Source organism: Suricata suricatta, chromosome 3 (assembly GCF_006229205.1).
Source record: "Suricata suricatta isolate VVHF042 chromosome 3, meerkat_22Aug2017_6uvM2_HiC, whole genome shotgun sequence".
Classification (NCBI taxonomy): domain Eukaryota; kingdom Metazoa; phylum Chordata; class Mammalia; order Carnivora; family Herpestidae; genus Suricata; species Suricata suricatta.
In genome coordinates, this window is record NC_043702.1 from 114,917,613 (window position 1) to 114,937,736 (window position 20,124).

The 20,124-nt window shown below is 41.1% G+C and overlaps 1 protein-coding gene and 1 non-coding gene across 13 annotated transcripts in view; both read left to right on the forward strand.

Annotated features, from left to right (window-relative positions):
- CDC42BPA (CDC42 binding protein kinase alpha) overlaps positions 1 to 20,124 on the forward strand; it is a 293,765-nt gene that overhangs the window by 111,238 nt on the left and 162,403 nt on the right. For all 12 annotated transcript variants that reach the window (XM_029934874.1, XM_029934879.1, XM_029934875.1 and 9 more), the window contains exon 5: positions 8,817 to 8,965. In XM_029934874.1, the coding sequence (XP_029790734.1) occupies positions 8,817 to 8,965 (149 nt within the window). The remainder of the gene's footprint in view (positions 1 to 8,816; positions 8,966 to 20,124) is intronic.
- LOC115288747 lies at positions 10,567 to 10,673 on the forward strand. Its single transcript, XR_003907153.1, has one exon. It is a non-coding gene; the product is annotated as a U6 spliceosomal RNA (small nuclear RNA).

Here is a 20,124-nt window from a genome sequence, read left to right on the forward strand (position 1 = left end):
CCTGTGGGCAGTCATCTTCTTAGTCAGCTCAGCAGGGAGCCGGCAGCAGATACTTGAACCTGTCGTTTGTCACTGAAGCAGTAGTATCACCAGTCAGCTTTATTCAGCCTCATGGAAACAACTGCTACCATATCCACATCTATGAAATTGTGTCAGAAATCCTGGCTGCATATCCCCACTTGCAGTACACGAATTCGGTGCTTTTGCAGTGTTAACGTTTTATGTCAAAGGGACAAGGTTGAAACATGTCTGAACAACAACAACAACAACAAAAAACCCACCATCAGCCGTTATTAGAGAATACCGAAAAGCTTTGAAATTAGTTTTTCCTATAGACTTGATATGTTTTTAAATAAATTTAACCCAGAAATCTGGGACAAAACAGCACTCAAACATGTAAAACTTACGCTACAGTGAAGCCATGTTGACAGCTCGTGTTTGAATCACAGGTAATGTCAAGCTGCTTTAAGTTTCACGCGGTCAAAAGTAAAAAGAAACGAGATCCCCATTTCCACATAAATGTGCACCAGACGGACCTTTTGAGCTCAAACTACATTTAGCACTAGTTTGGGGGATTTAAGTCCTAAGGAAATGTCCATAGTTCAAAATGCACTTAATGGCAGTGGAGATCTTCCACCCAGCCTTTAGTTAGAGGTGCGTTACCTGTGGTGAAATGACATGCCGAAACACAGGTGTCGGAGGGACAGTCTGTAAATGCCTTCCAGGTGAGGGATATGCTTCGTCAAAGTTAGAAGCTCATGAGGGGCACCTGGGGGGCTCCATCAGTTAAGTATCCGACTCTTGGTCACGGTTCACGTCATGTTCTCTTGGTTCATGAGACTAAGCCCCACATCAGGTTCTGAGCTGACAGCACAGGGCCTGCTTAGGATTCTCTGTCTCCCTTTTTCTGTCTACCTCTCTCAAGAAAATAAATAAACTTAAAAAATTGTATGCTCATTAATTAGTGCTGCTATTATACAAGTGGCAACATGCCTTTATACATCTCTGACTTGAACAACATGAACTCTGCTATCTTTAAGCGAAAATATAATTAAAAGTTTTTGTAACTTAGTAGTCACAGAGTATGTCTGATTTAGGCCAGATTGTCTTTATATTCCACATATGCTTGCAGCTTGAAGTAGTGTGTTTCAGACTTGAGATTGTGACCCATTGGTGGGTCATAAAAATCAATGTAAGGGGTTACAACCAGCATTTAAAAAATTAAATAGGAAATGACAGAGTTCAAGCAGTAAGAGGAATTACTGTTTCATGACATTTATTTCTTGTATAATATGTATGGAATCATAAATCATGTTTATTATTGTGGGTTTTAGTCAGAATTGTTTAAAAGTCATGGTGTAGAGCTTTGCATACGTTAGTTCTGTTAAATTGAGTGGGATGGTATTTGACTTGAACTTACCATACTTTTGTGGAATTTTCACGGTGAATGTGTCAGTGCAAATACAACCTACACAGGTTTGTCAGCAAAATTTCTAAGAGAAAACACGCACCAAGTATTTGGTTAGCAAACTGACGGCTGTCTATCATGATGGGTTTTCGAAGGCTTTTAGGTAATAAGTTCTAAAATCCACCAGTGACCGTGTTTTCTGTTACAGATAGGTGCAACACCGTGGAGTGCGGGATTGCTTAAGACTCTGTATTTCATTACAAACGTGGAAATTTATAGATACAGAACTAGAGTGTCCAAATACCAAATCTCGTATAGCAAAATTTTGCCTCATTTTCACTGACAAAAAGTCTGACTTATTCTGTCTTCTCTGAGTTTAGTTTTCTGTGTGCCCTTTCTTCTGACATTAGAATTAACATTGGTTTTTCATTTCTTGATGAGATGTAGTCTGTATAGATCAGTCATTAATTCTATTAGAATAAAAGCTACAGTGTAAGTGGAGGAGGACTGGAATAGACATATCTTCTGGAAACTGCCAGTATTTCTTAGGGGAAGCTCGTGCTGTGTTAGTCTCAAGAGTTCAAGTCCTAAATTACCTTGGTTATCATCAAAGCTTTTCTTTTGAATATTTATGAAATATTAGAAGATAAAATCATTTAGAAATGTTGGCAAATCTCATCTGAGATACCAAAAAGCAAATCTTATGTTATGATTCTTTTCCAAAATAACCTGGTCTGTAGTGCTGTGTGGTTCAAGGAAGCCATAATGAATAATTTCGGCTTCACGTAGAACCCGCTTAAATCTCTCTCCAGCCAGCTGATGAAAACATGTATAGAGTCGTAGCATACATGCATTTTATGTACTTCAGGTAAGTTGGGTATCTTAATGACAATCTTAAAATGTGATTAGAACCTTTTAAAAAAAAACTCATTAAACACAGACCTGCTCGGTTGTATCAACAGCGTCACAATTCTTCTCACTTAGATATCATTTAGAATATTATGCATCTGTGAAATGTGTCTCTTCTTCATACCTTCTTGTCTGTTTTTCCTTGTCCACTTACCTTCTTGTCTGCTTTTTAGTTATTTTATCCTGGAGAAAAAAAAAGTCCAGGAAATATTTAAAACAAAAATTTTACTTCTTGAATTAGTGTTTGTAAATTGTTTATAGGATGAGAGAAATTTACGTATTAGATGGTCATTAGTCATATGAACTCCAGACTCTTTATTGGAATCCAGTTTGTGCTGAAGATAGAAATTGGTAGGAAAAAAGGCAAGGAGGGCTGCGTGCAGGGGGGGCTCCAGGACTGGCTAGTAGTGTGTCTGGCTGCAGGATGACTGAACAGACTTCCTGTTCTCCCTAATGAGACTTCCAAAAGCAGATCTGTCCTAGGAGATGCTCTTTCTCCAGAACACACATTTATTGTATGCTTTCACATGTTTTAGCATTATTTCTTTGGAATGTAGTTTCCTACAAGCACAGGCTTTGAAATAAAGTTTTTTTTTTTTTTTTTTTTTTAAGAAATTCTGAGTTGGAAATCTTACGTGGTGTGTTTTAGCCATACCTGGTGGTCTGTTTATTTTGGAGGGCTGAAAGATTGCTAAAGACTCAGTCTGTATCTTTAATTTCTTTTTTTATTACAATGGGACTCAGCACATATTCTTTATGTCATGGATATAGTTAGGTTTTTTATGGAACTGACTCTTTAGAGTAAAAAGAAACTGATCTCAGGACCTAGAACCAGGAGTTCTAATTTTCCCACTGCCCAAGGTGTGTTTGGGTGAATCGTTTCAGTTCTTCCGCTGCTGATTACAAACCCACAAGGTGGGGGCAGCAGTTGTGACCCCTGTGTGCAGTATAGAGACCTTATCTAAATCCCTGTGCCCACACTCTGGGACACCTACTTCATGGGGACAGTGATAGCACTGGTCACTCAAGCACCAACTCGCCACTTTCCATGCTCTAGTCTCAGCGTTTCCTTTCACCTTCCCTGTCTCAGTGCAGGTTTCCTTCTATTTGTACCTGTTCTCATTCTTCCTCTCATTGTGGGTGAGCTGTTTGCCTTTAACTTTGGGTCCATCACCTTTGGCCCTTTGCAGAACTCAACTGCACTTGTCAACTGCAGTGTGAGTAGCTCTTTATGCCTCTACAATACAGAGGTCTAGAAATGTAAAAACCCAGTATGTATTACTCTGCATCTTGCTCTTGTCCTTCAATGATCCCATGGGCATATATATTTAATTATTCTTTTTGGCGACTGTATTAATATTCTACAGAATGACCATGTTAAATGGATCCATTTAATAGTTTCCTTGTTGCTCTCTCTTCATATTGTTTCTGACTTGTTGCAGTTACTGAAGTGCTGTGCAGTAAATATATTGTTCACATGCCCGACATAACTGGAATTTTTCTTTTACTTGACTGTGTTCCTAAAAGTGGATCCAGGGGTTCGTACCTTTTGAATTTCAGTAGATACAGGCAGTTACTTTCCCGAGGAGTTGCAGTGTGTCATCCCCAAGAATGCAGTGCTGTTTCAACTCACCATTCCCAAGACAGAAATGGTCTTCTTGCTGGTCTGATTGGTATAAAATAGATCTCATTGCTTTGGTTGTGACCTTGTATTAATTGGCTAATTGTGCTTCCTCTCAGGTGAATTAATTGTTAATATGGCCTCACCCTAGTTTTGCTGGATTGCTTGCCCTCTTCTTGCCACCTGGTGGGAGCCCTTTATGTTGGGATTATCATCTCCTTGACATTTCTTACCAACATTACTTCTCAGTCTATATTTTTCTTATATTTCTTCTTTATTTTTCTTGTTTAAAGGCATCTTAGCCACATAGGGTAATATTTTAAAGATAGTTTATAGAAAGTTTATAGAAAGTTCTACCAGGTATTACTAATTATTCATGGAGAGCCATGTGATATTGACATGGGACTAGACAACCATAGCAAGATAGAGAGCCCAAGAGCAGATCCAAGTATATTTCACATCCTAAATTATGATAAGGGGACATTTCAGTCTACTTACAGAAAAGAACAGATATTTAACTGCTTGTTTTAGATAACAGACTTTAAAAAAATATTTTATTTATTTTTGAGACAGAGAGAGACAGAGTATGGATGGGGAGGGGCAGAGAGAGAGAGAGAGGGAGACACAGAATCCAAAGCAGGGCCCAGGTTCCAAGCTGTTGCCACAGAGCCTGATGCAGGGCTCGAACTCACAAACTACGAGATCATGACTGAGCCGAAGTTGGCCGCTTAACTGACTGAGCCCCCTCAGGGCCCCTAGGTAATTTACTCTTTAAATAAGAACAGTTGTCACACCTCATACAAAAAGACATTTAGACGAAGGAACGAAAGAACGTGGTTCAAAGTTCGAGTCTGTTCTTTTACGGGCCTGCGGTGGTACCCTCTGTTATTCCTGCCGTAGTGTTTATAGGACGCCGAAGCTGCTCGCTGATGTGTTTTCTCCTCCATTGGGTTGTAAACTCGATCAAGACAGGAACCTCGTCTTAGTCACTCTAGCGTCTCCATTGTGGAGTGTGATGTGTGCACACAGTGCGTCCTTCCTCTGTCAAGTTGTGAATGAGCTTATATGTTCCTCTCTTGTTCTGTATTCTGTCTTCCATTCCCAAGAAACTCACTTGCAGAATAAAATATAAAATAGGAAGCTACTTATTTGGTTTCTAAACCTGTAAGAGGACTATAGTCAGGACTGCCAGGGGCCTAGATTAGCATTGGGGAAGTGGGTGGGGCTAGAGGTGGATGGACTCCGAGGAGATTCAGTAGGAAGTCGATGCTGCAGGACCTTGGCCATTGAGTCCAGTGTTGAGCTGAACAAAGGGGAACACGCAAAAGAATGACTTGCAGCTCTCGGAAGGATCTGCTGGGCTAGGTATGGACCAAAGGAACTTTTTCCCTATGTGAAGTTTTTATTTGCCGTTTCTAATGCATCTCGTTCTCCTAATACCAAAACCCAATTGCAAGTTTAGTTGTTTTCAACTCCTCGCTTTTCTCTTGCGAATTTTCTTCGGTGTTTTCTGCTCATTGGTCTCTCTAGTTGCTGAATTCTGTCTTAGTAACAGCTGTTTCCTTCGGAGGGCAAGGTAGGGAAAGACTGTACGAGCAGGCAGAGCCAGTACGCTATTTGGCAGGCCGCAGGAAAGGAAAACTGGGAATAATAAGGTATTCATAGTTTTTTAAAAAGTTTTATTAGAGAGAGAGAGAATCCTAAGCAGACTTCATGCTTAGCATGGGACCTGATGCAGGGCTCGACCCCACAGCCCTGGGATCACCACCTGAGCCGATACCAAGAGTCGATGCTCAACCAGCTGAGCCACCCAGGTGCCCCTGTGTATGTATAATTTTGTATGCTCTCTCAAGGAGGTTTATTTATCGTAGAAGAGGTCCAGTGAGGCACATGGAGAGGCCCGAGGAAAGGGATCCATGGGGTTTATTAAGAGGAAGCACATAGCAGATTATGGGTGAAAGTAGGCGATAGACTGACACCAAAGAGCCTAAACTTTGAATGTGACCGTAAGTGGCAAAAGTGACCATAGGTGGCAAAAATGTTGAGGTGAATATTTTTTAGCAGTTGACTGGCAGATGCTTATCCTCAGACCTTAGGCCTGGGGGAGCGGCAATAACCGCTGTGCACCATCGAGGCAGGAAAGCATTTGAGGTCGGAACCTTTGCCTTCTTATCCTCTGGGTTTCTTCTCTGGGTTTGGGATAGAAAAATCCTGATTGGCGTCCGGTGAATGTTTGTTGAAGGGAGTGTGTTATGTTTTATGACTTTCTTTGTGTAAGTATTTGTTCCCAGTTTTAATAGCAGAGTTTTTTATTTGTAGAGTTTTGTGTTTGCCAAAGTAGTAGATGTGGATTTCTTCTCCATAGACATTGTCATTGCTAGCAACATGTTTATGCTATTATAGAGTCTGTTAAACATTAGGCCTGGTAAATATACCAGTAAACCACAGACCAGGATTTGAAATACATTGTTTCTCTGATTTCCAAGGATTTAAAAAATGAAATTAGTTGCTTTTATTTAACAAAAATTGCCCATGCTTATAATTTTAATGTGAGAATGTGAATTTCCTCAAGACTCTTTAAATCTTAAATGTCAACTTGGTTGATATCACTGAAGTAATATCTTTATTTGGCAATAAAATTTTTTCTTTATTTATTGAGAGAGGGACCAGGCAAGCATGTGTTCCCATGAGCAGGGGAGAGGGACAGAAGGAGAGGGAGAGAGTGAATATTAAGCAGGCTCCGTGCCCAGTGCACAGCCCAAATCGGGGTTTGATCTCACGACCATGAGGTCATGACCTGAGTTGAAATCAAGAGTTGGATGCTTAACCAACTGAGCCACCCAGGTGCCCCTCGGTAATAAAATTATTTTAACTTGAAGGTGTTATAAGTGACATTTAAGTATCTTCTGTGTACTCTCCTTCATGCTGTGTGCTACGCTCTGAGGAAGGTGTCGTTAGCATAGATATATAGATGTCAAAATAAGTTGTCAAGGAGAGTAATTTATTTTTCAAAAGTCATTTATAACCCAGGGTCAGAATTTAAATACAGGTGTCTCTGACTACAGAGGCCATCTTTTCACTGTGTCTTGTTTTCACTTAACCTAAAGAATATACATAATGTATGATATGATATAATTAACATAATATAACACACACATATATCATGTTTATAAAGCAAAATAGAAAATACTAAAAAGCAGGGCGTCTAGTGGCTGAGTTGATTGAGCATCTAACTTTGGATTTCAGCTCAGGTCATGATCTCGTGGTTTGTGGGATTGAGCCCCATGTCCGGCTTCATGATAATGGCACAGAGCATGCTTGGGATTTTCTTACCTCCTCTGTGTCTGTCCCTCTCCTGCTCCTGCTCGCTTGCTCCCTCTCTCCCTCCTTCCCTCTCTCTCTCCTCCTCCCTCTCAAAGTCAATAAATAAACTTAAAAAAAAAAAAAGAAAATACCAGAAAGCTATGACATCATAGGTAATCTAACACCCCAGAGCTAATCCCTGTGAACATTTTGGCATCTACTCCTTATCTTTTCGTTGTTGGCATACACCTATGGTAAAGGAAAACTGTTGGTGTCACTTCTGTTACACAGTGCTGTCTCTGTACCGCTTTGCTTCTGACATTAGGTGTGTGGGCTTCTGTGACACCAGCAGAGTGTCCTGTGACTTAACTCTGTTCTGATGGTGTCGCCTGGAGATAGCGACAGGTCCCATAGGCTAAGGGTTCCAGCCCTACAGGACTCCTGCCTCACCCCCTGCATACCAGTCCAGCTTATTACTTGTGCTTCTGACTCACAGACACTGGGCTGGAGAGTGCCACCACCTACTCCTCAGGTCCAGTTGATCTGTCGGAGCAGCTCCGTGACGCAGGGGCACAGGGCAAGGTGTGGCGAGAGGGGTGCTGAGCAGAAGGGCCCTGCTCTCCCCAGCAGTGCCTCTACTTGGCCAGCCTAGAAGCTCTCCAGACCTCACTCATCCTTTCGGGGCTCTCACAAGGTGTCAGTACGTGGGCACGATCCACAGGGCATTGCCCATTAATGATGGACTCTGCCTCTGCCCTCCCCTGGAAATTTCCAACCTTCCAATCTTGGTTGGTGCCCCTGGCGACCAGCCCCCATCCTTAGGTTACCCAAGGGCTTTGCAAAAGTCACCTCATTCACATAAATTCTAGTGTGATTGAAAGGAGTTTGTTATAAATAACAAAAGCCAGCTTTGTGCCAAATATATATATACATATTATTATAAATCACACTATCATGTACACATATTCATGAGAATCCATATCTAAAATGAGTGGGCTTCTGTTTCTATAGACTAAGAAGAGTCCGTGTGGATATTTGTGCACTATCAGTAATAAGAGGGGACAGACATATGTACATCATGAAAATTATTATATCCTATATAACAGTGATTTCCAAATGCAGATCTAAGTACTGGTTTAATAAAGTTACCACCAGTCCAAGAGAAAAGGAGGAAAACATAACGATGATAAAGAGGAATCTTTTCAACAGATGTGACTATCTTATATTCTGAGTTACTGTCATCATTTTTGGAGAATTAGAGTGTTTATTCTATGAAATATTGGTAAAACTGTGGTCTATTCTAGGTGACGATGTTGATGTTACTTTTTGGTGTCGTTACTTGGCAAAATCTAACAACAAAACCATGGTAATCCTCTGTTGTCCCCTGCCTGGGTTTTTAAATGTTTTATTTACTTGTCTTGGGAGGCACACAGAGGCCTCATCATGATCATCCCTCACAGCTTCCTGTTACTTATCAATGACGGTATTTGACCCCAGTGCTACTTGACCTTGGGTTCTATTACATATATTACTTTTTTACCCTTCTTATTTCCTTACTTTTTTTCTCCTCCCCAGTACCTGGTTATGGACTATTATGTGGGTGGTGATTTGCTGACCCTGCTCAGCAAATTTGAAGACAGACTGCCCGAGGACATGGCTCGGTTTTACTTGGCCGAGATGGTGATCGCCATCGACTCCGTTCATCAGCTGCACTATGTGCACAGGTGAGTGAGGCCCCAGGTGCCCGGGCTGTGCGAGCATCCACGGAGGCGGTGCTTTCGATGGCTGTGGGGTAATCATTTCTTTGTAAACTGCTCAACCGGTGTAATGGCTGATTGAAAGCCTTCCCTGCAGATGTGGGTTTGGTTGTCTACAGCCAAAGATGGAATGCTAACAGTGGGCCTGTTTACAAAAGGATTTTTCACCTAGGGTTATTCTGTCTCTTGATACAGATTAAAAATCTCTTTCTCCGTGAACAGCTCATAATAATTTTTGTGTAATAAATTTAAAAACATACAGCTTAAAAGGCAATCTCATTTTATTTTTATTTTTTATTAAAATTTTTTTTAAGTTTATATATTTATTTTTGAGAGGGATAGGAGAGTGAGCAAGGGGGGGACAGAGAGAGAGAGAGAGAGAGAGAGAGAGAGAGAGAGAGAGATTGAGAATCCCAAGCAGGCTCTGCACTGTCAGCATGGAGCCCAATGTAGGGCTTGAACCCATACACCATGAGATCATGACCTGAGCCAAAACCAAGAGCCGAATGTTTAGCGGACTAAGCCCCCCAGGCACCCAGCAGGCTCACATTTTAAAAGGAGAGAAAGGAAGAAACCATCACAAAAGTTACTGCAGAGTGAATCATTCAGAGGAGGACATCTTTGGGTTGTGCAGGATGGGAGAGTGGAGAGGCGCTGGGGAGAAGCAGGTGCAGAGCCTGCCCCGTCAGCGAGGGAAGGAGCTGTTGGTGGGGACCATGGGCCGTGTTGCAGTCACGTGGGGACTTGCTGTGGCCCCCGCTGTCGGGTCGCTCCAGGGCTCGGGTCGGAAGGTCAGGTGGGGCTGGGAGCTGGCATTTCCCACACATTCCTGGGTACTTCTGCTGCCGCCGGCCCAGCCACCAGACCACACTGTGTTACTTCTGCTCAGTAACACAGCAGCGGCTGTTCCTTTTAAGTTGTGGGTGATGGTAATCTTCGGGAAGGACAGGAGCGTGGGAAGAAGAGGAAGTGTCTGTCTGGGTGGTGTGCGTTTTGTTTTTTTAAGATGTGAGTATCTTCTGCTGGTTGATTTACTTAGTAATGCATTTCTAGGACATTATTAAAGGAAGAATATTTTTTAATGTGTATTTATTTATATTGAGAGAGGAAGAGAGTGTGAGGGCATGGGGAGGGGCAGAGAGAGAGGGAGAGAGAATCCCAAGCAGGCTCTGAGCTGTCAGCGCTAAGCTTGATGCAGGGCTCGATCCCATGAACCATGAAAACATGACCTGAGCCAAAACCAAGAGTTGGATGCTTAACCGACTGAGCCCCCCACATGCCCCAAAAGAAGCATATTTGCTTTCTTTTTGTCAGACCTCACTTGTGGCTGTTCCCTACTTTTTTGCTTTCCCTATTGATATGTGATAGTCACAGACTTTGATGAAGATGAAAACATGAATATACTCGGAAAATTGCAGAACACAACATTTTTTTAAATGGCATTATGGCTCTTAAGAGTGAATTATAGGATAAGAAACTAAAGTGCTTTTTTTGTTGCTCAAACATCAACAAGGACCCAAGGTGCTAGCTGAGGACCATCATTTAAAAATACTTTAAAAGTTCATCTTGTGCTCGCTTTGGCAGCACATATACTAAAATTGGAACAATACAGAGAAGATTAGCATGGCCCCTGCGCAAGGATGACCCGCAAATTCGTGAAAAGTATCATCTTGTTGACCATTTAGAGAATCATAGTCTCATGGGGTTTAAGGAAACTACCCAATTCATACCTAAATTCTCAATAAGGAATGATTCCTTTTGAAAATAATTCCTCTGGATTGGAGATTGTAACTAGGAGGTGTCTGTGTTCCCTGCCCTTGTTCCAAGCTGTGACAGATACTCCTAACTGATCGCAGACCCTTGCCCACCGATGGTAATATTCACAGAATCTTCTTTTATGAGTAGCAAATGCGCTAAACTTAACATAAAATTTTAAGTATGTGTAACTTGTAAAAAGGCTTCCAGTCTGTTTAGGGGTACAAATCACAAGATATAAAGAAGACCCAAAGTAATAGAAGTTAAATAATCATTTAGGGCAAAAGTATAAGAGATAGAGGGGGCCCTGATTTTGAACTGTTAATTGAATTACACAAGCAAATTACAATGAACTCAGACAAACAAGTAATAAGCTTAGTTCTAGTGGGTTTTTCCGATGGTTATTTAACTCTTGTTATGTGTTACAGACTTTACGTGTATTATTTCTAAATCTGACAGTAATTCTCTGACTTGGATGTCATCTAAATTGGATGTTGTTCCATTTCACAGGTGAGGAAGCCCAGCTTCAGAGACACGAGTCAGTAATTAGCACGGCCTGGAGTAAGATCCACGTCGGGCTGATGCCGCACTTTGTGGTGTTCACATGACATTGCTCATAAGAGAATGCCTTACCGGCAGGACTTCACAGGATGAAAGGCTTTCTGTGGGCAGAGAGGAAGGTGTCCTAGAGACCAGGGTTGGAGGAGACAGGGACACGGGTGGGCAGAGGATGGGTCTAGAGAAGAGAGCTCATGCGCGTTTAGGAAGAGAGATTTCATTCCTGTTGTGGAAACGCTGGAATACCGTGCTGTGACTAGATCCTGGGAGCTATCAGGCTACCGATAATTTTAGGGAATGTTGTGTTTGATTAAAACACTGTGTTGGGTAAGTTGGTCTTACAGTAAACTGCATATCAGATTTCATGTTTTGCCAAATTTCAGAATGTTTTATACTTAGGAACTTCAAATAGAGGGAGTTAGAAAAGACAAAAAAGGAGTAATGGAGACTGGATGTGTTCGGGGAAGGAAATACTTTTTCCCCCTTCTGTTCTTGTATTTTGTTATTTAAAAAAATGTTTATGGATTTATTTATTTAGAGAGAGAGAGAGAGAGAGAGAGAGAGAGTGTGTGTGTGTGTGTGTGTGTGTGTGTGTGTGTGTGAGAGAGAGAGAGCAGGGAAGGGGCAGAGAGAGAGGGAGAGAGGGAATCCCAAGCAGCCTCCGTGCTGTCAGCACAGAACCCGATGCGGGGCTCGAACTCACGGACTGTAAGGTCATGATCTGAGCCAAAATCAACAGTGAGACACTTAAGTGACTGAGCCACCCAGGCGCCTCTCCCCTTGTGTTCTTTTAAGATAAATTTATTTCCAAACTTCTAAAATACATTATTGATCTTCTAACAGCACATTTTCATATGAAAATTTTATCTTCACTTGCTCATGGTTTTATGGAGAGAAAGGAGCAGAGGAGAGAGTGGGTGAGAGGAGTCCTGAAATCATACATGCGAGCCCATTGTGAGATTTCAGTCAGGAATGTTGCAACTTCCTTTGAAGCGTCTAGAAATACACTTTAAAAACACGATGTAAAGCCTTATCTTACCTGTTTTCAGAGGAGATGTTAATGAATATGAAATGAAAGAGATAGGAATGGGGACATGGAAATACGAATTGCAGAGATGGACTCCGGAATGCTGTAAAATTGATTTACACACAGACCGCATAAAATAAAAATGTTTTCTAGTAACGTATAGTGAAAAAAAGCATTCAGCTAGGTGCCAGCAGACTTATATACTGTGCTGCTTCCTCCATAAGCTTTTTAAACTTTGATTCCAAAACATGATTTATCACTGAGATTCTGGCAAGTTTGTACCGTCTAAGAACAACAACAGAACCAGTCTTATAAAGACGGAAAGCTGCTGCCTGTTCCAGCCCTGGTGACGGGCTGTGGGCATAGACTGCCTCCAGGTGTGTACCGAGAAGTCGGGAATGTGGTCTGTAAGGACACCTCGGGGCTGCTGCCCTGAGTCTCTTCTGAGAGTTACTCCGGAAGCTCCTCTCCTTTTAAAGGAGATGGGGAAAGGGCACAGTGGGATTGAGAACCGAGAAACGTGGTAGCCGTTGAGCGCTTGTTGGTGGCGTGGCTGATGGATGAGGCATCTTTAAACATTAATGACGCCAGTTCTCCCCAAATCGGTCTGCAGGCTTGATGCCATTCCTGTCAAAGTCCCAGCAGGATTTTGTTTTTATTTTTATTTAAAAAAAAAATTTTTTTTTTAACATTTCTTTTTTGAGAGACAGAGACCGTGTGAGTGGGGGACCGATGGGGAGAGAGGAAGACACAGAATCCGAAGGAGGCTCCAGGTTCTGAGCTGTCAGCACAGAGCCAGACACGGGGCTTGAACCCACACACCCTGAGATCATGACCTGACCCGAAGTCATACTTAATTGACTAAGCCACCCAAGCGCCCCTGTTTTGTTTTTGTTTTTTAAATCCAGGTGAAAGTATTAGTGTTGAGCTCCCCATGCTTAGCAGGTCCAGGTGCTGCCCTTGTGTTTGCAGTTGTGTTTAGGCCTCAGGCTACTGGCTTGTCCCTCAACAACTGTCCCTAGTTACAGATTTAATAACATTATTTTATTTTCAGTATTTTGACAGCTCACAGGTTTTTCATTTAGATTAGTAAAGATTTTTTATTCTTTTAGGTAAAAACAAGCTTACTCCAAAGTTTGTCTGGAAATGCAATGAAACTAGCTAAAATGGTTTTTTAATGTATTTGGAAAAGAGAATGAAGTAGTCTGCCTTAAGCAAGACATTGTGTAGTAGGGGAGGAATAACAATCACAGATCACCAGGTCGAATGGAGAACCCGGGCTGAAATGCACGCAAATACTCCCAACTGATTTTGACGAAGGTGTTTGTGCCACTCAGTGGGGAAGGATCATCTTCAGCAAGCGGTGCTGGAATAATAAGCAAAAAAAGAAACTTCCCTTAACCTCACACAAATATGAAAAATAATTCAAAATGGGTCATGGATTTAAATAGACAGCGTAGGTCATGATCAGGTTCATGGGTTTGAGCCCTGCATGAGGCCCTGTGCTGTTAGCACAGAGCCCACCTCAGATCATCAGTCCCCTGCCCCTCCCTCAGTCGCACGTGCTCTCTCAAAAATCAAAAATAAATAAATAAATAAACATTAAAAGAATAAATCTACAAAGTAAAAGTATAAAACTTTCAGAAGAAAACGTCAACGAGCATCTTCTGGACCTAGGGCTTGGTAAGGAGTTCTTAGATAAGACACCGGAAATTACTGAGGTGGGCTTCATTGAAACCAAACACGTGGATTCCTAGGGCCCAGGTAAGTGGGCGAAGGGGCAGATTCCAGAATGGGGGGAAGATATTTGCAGACCACATACAGGATGCACACCTTCTGTCTAAAATATATAAAGAACTCTTAAAACACAATCCTCAAAACACCTCAGACAGTCCGATTACAGGATGGATGAAAGACACGAAGAGAAGGAGGTGTTTTACCCAAGAGGAGATCTGGAATGCAGTGATGCCCATCAAATGCTGCTCGGTGCCACTGGCCATCAGCAGACCGGAAACTGCTCCGCTACGAGGGGCCAGGAAGCAGCTGTTAGAACCGCTAATACCAACTAGCGGTCATAAAAGTGCCGGGGACCACGCGGAGAAGGGAGATCTCCCACACATTGCTGGTAGGAGTGGAAAATGGATTGGCTACTCTGGAAATAATTTGCGAGTTTTAAAAAAGGAAACGTGCACTTACCATATGACCTTATAGTGGCATTTGTAGATGTGGCTCCCAGAAAAATTAAAACATACAGAAAAACCTATATGTGGATGTTCGCAGCAGTCTTATTTGTCATAGCAAAATACCAGAAACAGCCCACGAGTCCTTCCTTGGGTGGTGTGCTGACCACCTGCTGTGTTCTTGGCCCGCAGTACTGGGACGCAGTACTCAGCCCACAGGACTCAGCCCGAAATACTTGGCCCACAGTACTCGGCCCTCAGTACTGGGATGCAGTACTGGGAACCCACGGCCACCTGGATGGCCCCGAAGGGCATGATGGTGAGTGGCAAGAATTAAAGCTCAAAATGTTGTGTCATTTTTTATTCCACTTATCTGCCATTCTTGAGTTACCAAAACTCCAGAGGTAGAAAACAGATGAACGGTGGCCAGGGGCAAGGTCAGTGGCAGATTGGGGCCGAGGCAGCACGGGACAGTTCTTTTTTGTGGCAACAGAACAGCTGTGCCTCTTGTATGTGGTGGTAGTTACATGAGTCTATACATGGGCTACAGTTGCATGGAACTACACACATTGAAAAAGGGTTAAAGCTGAAAGGTTTCAAATTGAACATTAATGTAGTTGTGTCAGTTTCTTGGTTTTGCTTTTGTGCTCTGGCTGTAGTCCGTTGTAGTCACTGGAGAAGCCAGATGGGACATGGGTCATGGGTCATGGGTCATGGGACACGTTGTGCCATTTACACAGTTTCCTTTGCATCTGTAATCATTTCAAAATGAAAAGGTTTTGGGGCACCTGGGTGACTCGGCCGGTTAAGCACCCAAGACTCTATTTTGGCTCAGGTCATGATCTCATAGTTCGTGGGGTTAAGCCCCACATCAGGCTCTGTGCTGACCGTGTGGAGCCTGCTTGGGATTCTCTCTCCCCCCTTCTCTCTGGCCCTCCCCTGCTTGCTTTCCCTGCCTCCCTCAAAAATAAGTAAATTAAAAAAAAAACGGAAAGGTTTTAAGAAAGAAAAATTACCTCTACTACTTTTTTTTCAAAAGTCTGAAAAACCAGCCTAAGAAACTCTCCATCTTGGTGAATTCCTCAAGGTTGCCAAATTTGCTTAGGCTTCTGGCCTGCTGGGAAGTGATTTTTCTTCCCATCTGTAAGGCTGGGACCTGCAGTCCAGGCACTTGGGTTTCACTGGCATATAAATGATGTGCAATTCACGAAGTAAGCAGAACCCACTTAGTGAAACGGTCAGTATTAGGTTCCTGGACTGAGCCCTGAGAAGCCTGAGTATTTTGAGATTGGGTAGAGGGAGCAGTGGTCACAAAGCTAACTAGGAAGAAAAATAGGAAAATGAGAATATGGAAAATAAAAGTAAATCCCTTTTTCCTTGATGTTTAATTATATTGTGTCTCAGCTGATGCATTTTTTATTTATTTATTTTCGTTTATTTCTGAGAGAGACACAGTGTGAGCAGGGGAGGGGCAGAGAGAGAGAGGGAAACACAGAATCTGAAGCAGTCTCCAGGCCTGAACTATCAGCACAGAGCCCGATGTGGGACTCGAACCCACAAACTGCAAGATCATGACCTGAACTGAAGTTGGATGCCTAACCGACTGAGCCACTCAGGCACGCCTGAGGTGATGCATCTCAAACAAACATTTTTGGGTTTTGCAGTGGCTGTGCAGGCTGCTGTTTATGGAAGTCATATGCTCTTTACATTCAATTTATTGCCTTTTGAAAAGACTGAGTTTAAGAAAACACTTCTGCTTCATAGTTTTGCCCAAGTTGGACAAATTTTAATTTTGTAAATTCATTCATCATGAAAGCATTCTTCAGTCTGTACTGTTTTTCCAGTATTCTGCCTGTTTTCTTAGGTGAGATACTCAATAGGAATGGAGGAAATATGCCTTTATTTTGAGAAGTTACTTTGAGATCAGCTTAACTCTAATAATAGAGAGCAATTGAATGACAACAAAACCAGGTTAAAAAAAAGCAATAAGAATCACACACCTACACTCTGGAGATGGAGAATAAAAGAGTCTATCGGATCATGAATATGTGAATCAAGAAGACCTCTTGGAGGACACCTGTCTGCCACAGGAAGTAGGTGGCTTAAGACGTTGCAATAGCTTTGCTGAGGAAGGAAGACCAAAGTAAACAAGATACACAATGAACACTAATGTTTAGAAATAAAATTTTATCATTATTGTAATGTGAAATATATCACTTAAATACTTAGAAAAATATAAAAGTATTGTTCTAGAAGCATGTCCATATTTTTTAATGCTTTTAGCAAAATGACTGTTTTTTCTTCTGTGTTTATTGAAACACTATTTTGGCAGTCCCAAAATACGTTATTTTTCAATTTGTCATCTCAGATTTTCACCTTTGTCATAGATGCACTTCAGTTTCCAACGTGAAGTCTGAATGCCATCATTTCCGGTTTTGATTTGCTGAATAAGCAGTTAGCATTTTAAGAGTGTGTTCTTTCTTTTCAATCATTTATTTGCTTGAATGCAAAATTTGTGAGAGAGATCATTTCCAACAACCAAACAGAATCTTTTGGCATATGTTGGACTCTGGTTGATTAAAGCACATGCCAAATGTTGGGTTAGAATAAAGCAAGCCCTAATTATAGGTTGGGGGGGGGGAACCCAACTTCTTTCTAAATATGTTAATTAGACTCGGCCATAAGCTTGGTGTTCAAATTGTCAGCTACAACTTCAAGCGTGCTAATAATGGAAGACATAAAATCCTAGAACAACAAAAAAATGAGCTGGATCTGATGATCCTGTGGCTTGTTTTAAATGACAAAAATGGAAAGGTGAGGACATTTGTGATGTTTTTAAATAATAAATAATCAGAACATTGGTTCTGGTACCATAACGTTAGCAGCCAATGTAGTCTCACCTTGATTTCTGCTTCTAGTGGGGTTTTTCTGTCACGTCACCATTTTAAGACTGGTGTTCTTGTCTAGAAACTACTGTGACAGAAGGGACGGTCACTGATGGTTAGGTCACAGAGATCAGTGATAGAAAGAAATAATGCTTTAAGCTTGTTGATTAGAAAGAATTATATATGCATATAATCTGTAGAGAGAGGTCCCTTTCTTTACGTTAGATCACCTATCATTTTACAGTTCTTTGTGGAAATAGAAATCCCTATAGTTAGGTAATGGTAGACTGTGAAACCAGTTTTTAAATGGAGAATTTTTTATCCTTGATAATTAACATTAGTAGTTTTCATTGGTATGTTACCAGCTTCTGATTTTTCCCCAAACTTCTTTCACTGGTAGGAGGAAATAGTGATCTCTGCCTTTTTATATTACTTGCCAGTGATATTCAGGGGATCTTCATTAATAATTGCTGTGAGATTTAATTATAATACTCTTTTTTTTTTAACAGTTTTATTGAGATATAATTCACATACCATACCATTCAGTCTGTTAAAATGTACAGTGGTTTTTAGTATTTTCAGATACATTCAACCATTACCATAGTCCATTTTAAACCATTTTCATCATTTCAGAAAGAAACCCTGTACCCTTTTCACCTCCCTGTTCCCTTATTTCCCCAGCCCTAAGCAATCATTAATCTGTCTCTATAGATTTGTCTAGTCTGAACACTTAATACAAATGAAACCATGTAATGGGACTCTCTTGACTGACTTCTTTCCCTTGGCGTACTGCTTTCAAGGCTCAGGCACGCTGTGGAGGATGTGAGAGTACACCTCTCAGGCTGACTGGGCTGACTGTTAAAACGAAAACGCCAGCTTTCTCTGGAGATTTTTGACAGAATCCACAGTGTGCCTGGGATTGCAGCATGCACAGAATAATCCAGAATTACTCAGTCTACCAGGAAATTATGATTCAGTCTCAAGAGGAAAAAATGGACTGATAGCTCAGATGACTCACGTCACCCAGGTTTTAATTATATATAAAAGTTATCAGCTAAAACCTTTAGAAAAAGTACTTCTTTTAAATATACTTCAAGAAGTAATGGAAAACACATTTGAAATGAATGAGATGATAGATCTCAGTAATTTAAAAAAAGAACCAAATGAAAACTTCGGAATAGAAAAATACAGTATCTCATGTAAAAATTCACTGAATGGTGTCTCTGTAAGAAAGGAGACTCACAAAGTCTGTGAAGTTGAATATAGATCAGTAGAAAGTATCCCATGCAAAGCAGGTATGAAAAGATTGAAAGAATGAACAGAATAGGGATGAAGAGATCTAACATATAATTGGAGCCCCAGAAAGAGAGAACAAGGCAGAAAAAATAATGGCTTAAAATTTCCCAAGTTTGGAGAAACATAGAAATATATAGAACCAACAATTGCGTCAAGTCAAAACAATAGAAATTTGAAGAAAATCACTCCCAGCACTTCCAAATCAAAGTGTAGAATTAAAGGATGTGAGGAGTCTTGATAGCATCCAGAGGACACACCCATTTTACGTGGGAAAAACAAGTTGAAAGATCTCATATTTTTTATCACAACCATGGGTACTAGGAGATAATGAAACAAAATTTTGACAACACTGGAAAGAAGAACACTATCAACCTAGAATTTTACACCCAGTGAAAATTTCCTTCAGGAATGAAGTTAAAAAGAGGAGGGGCGCCTGGGTGGCTCAGTCGGTTGAGGCTCCGACTTTGGCTCGGGTCAGATCTCTCAATTCGTGGGTTCGAGCCGCACGTTGGGCTCTGTGCCGACAGCTAGCTCAGGGCCTGGAGCCTGCTTCAGATTCTGTGTCTCCTTCTCTCTCTGTCCCTCCCCCTCTCATGCTCTGTCTCTCTCTGTATCAAAAATAAATAAAACATTAAAAAATAAACTTAAAAAAAAAGGATATTTTCAGATACCTGAAACCCAAGAGAATTTATTGCCTAAGACTTTCCTTACAAGAAGCACTGATGACAGATTTCAGAATGAAGTGTCAGCAGAGGGAAATGTGGATCTTTAAGGAAGAAGAAAGAGCATAATAAATGGTAAAGAAAAATCTCAGCATACATAAAACACCTTTTTTTCTCTTAAATTCTTTTTTCTTTTTTTAAGATTAAACTTTACTTTTTATTTTAAGTAATCCCTGCATCCAAGTGGGACTCAAACTCACAACCCTGAGATCAAGAGCTGTGCACTGAACCAGCTGATCCAGCCAGGCACACCTCTCCAAAATTCTTTAAAATAGGTGGCAGTTTGTTTATGTATAATATGTTTATATTATTTATATATAACATATTTTGTATATATATTTATATATTATTTATACATATATAGTATAGATATTACTTAGTATATAATTATATGTATAATTTTGTGTTTTGAGAGAGAGAGAACGTAGGCTGGGGAAAAGGGCAGAGGGAGAGAGAGATCATCTCAAGCAGGCTCCATGCTTTGTGGAGAGCCTGATAGGGGGACTCGATCCCACAGCCTTGGGATCCTGACCTGAGCTGAAATCAAGAGCCAGACACTTAACCAACTGAGCCACCCAGGTACCCTAAAATACATGACTGTTTAAAGAAATTTGTTTTGGTAGATATTCAGTGAATGGATATATAATCTGTGACAACTATAACATAATGGATAGAGATAGGGCATATACAAATTCTAGTATAA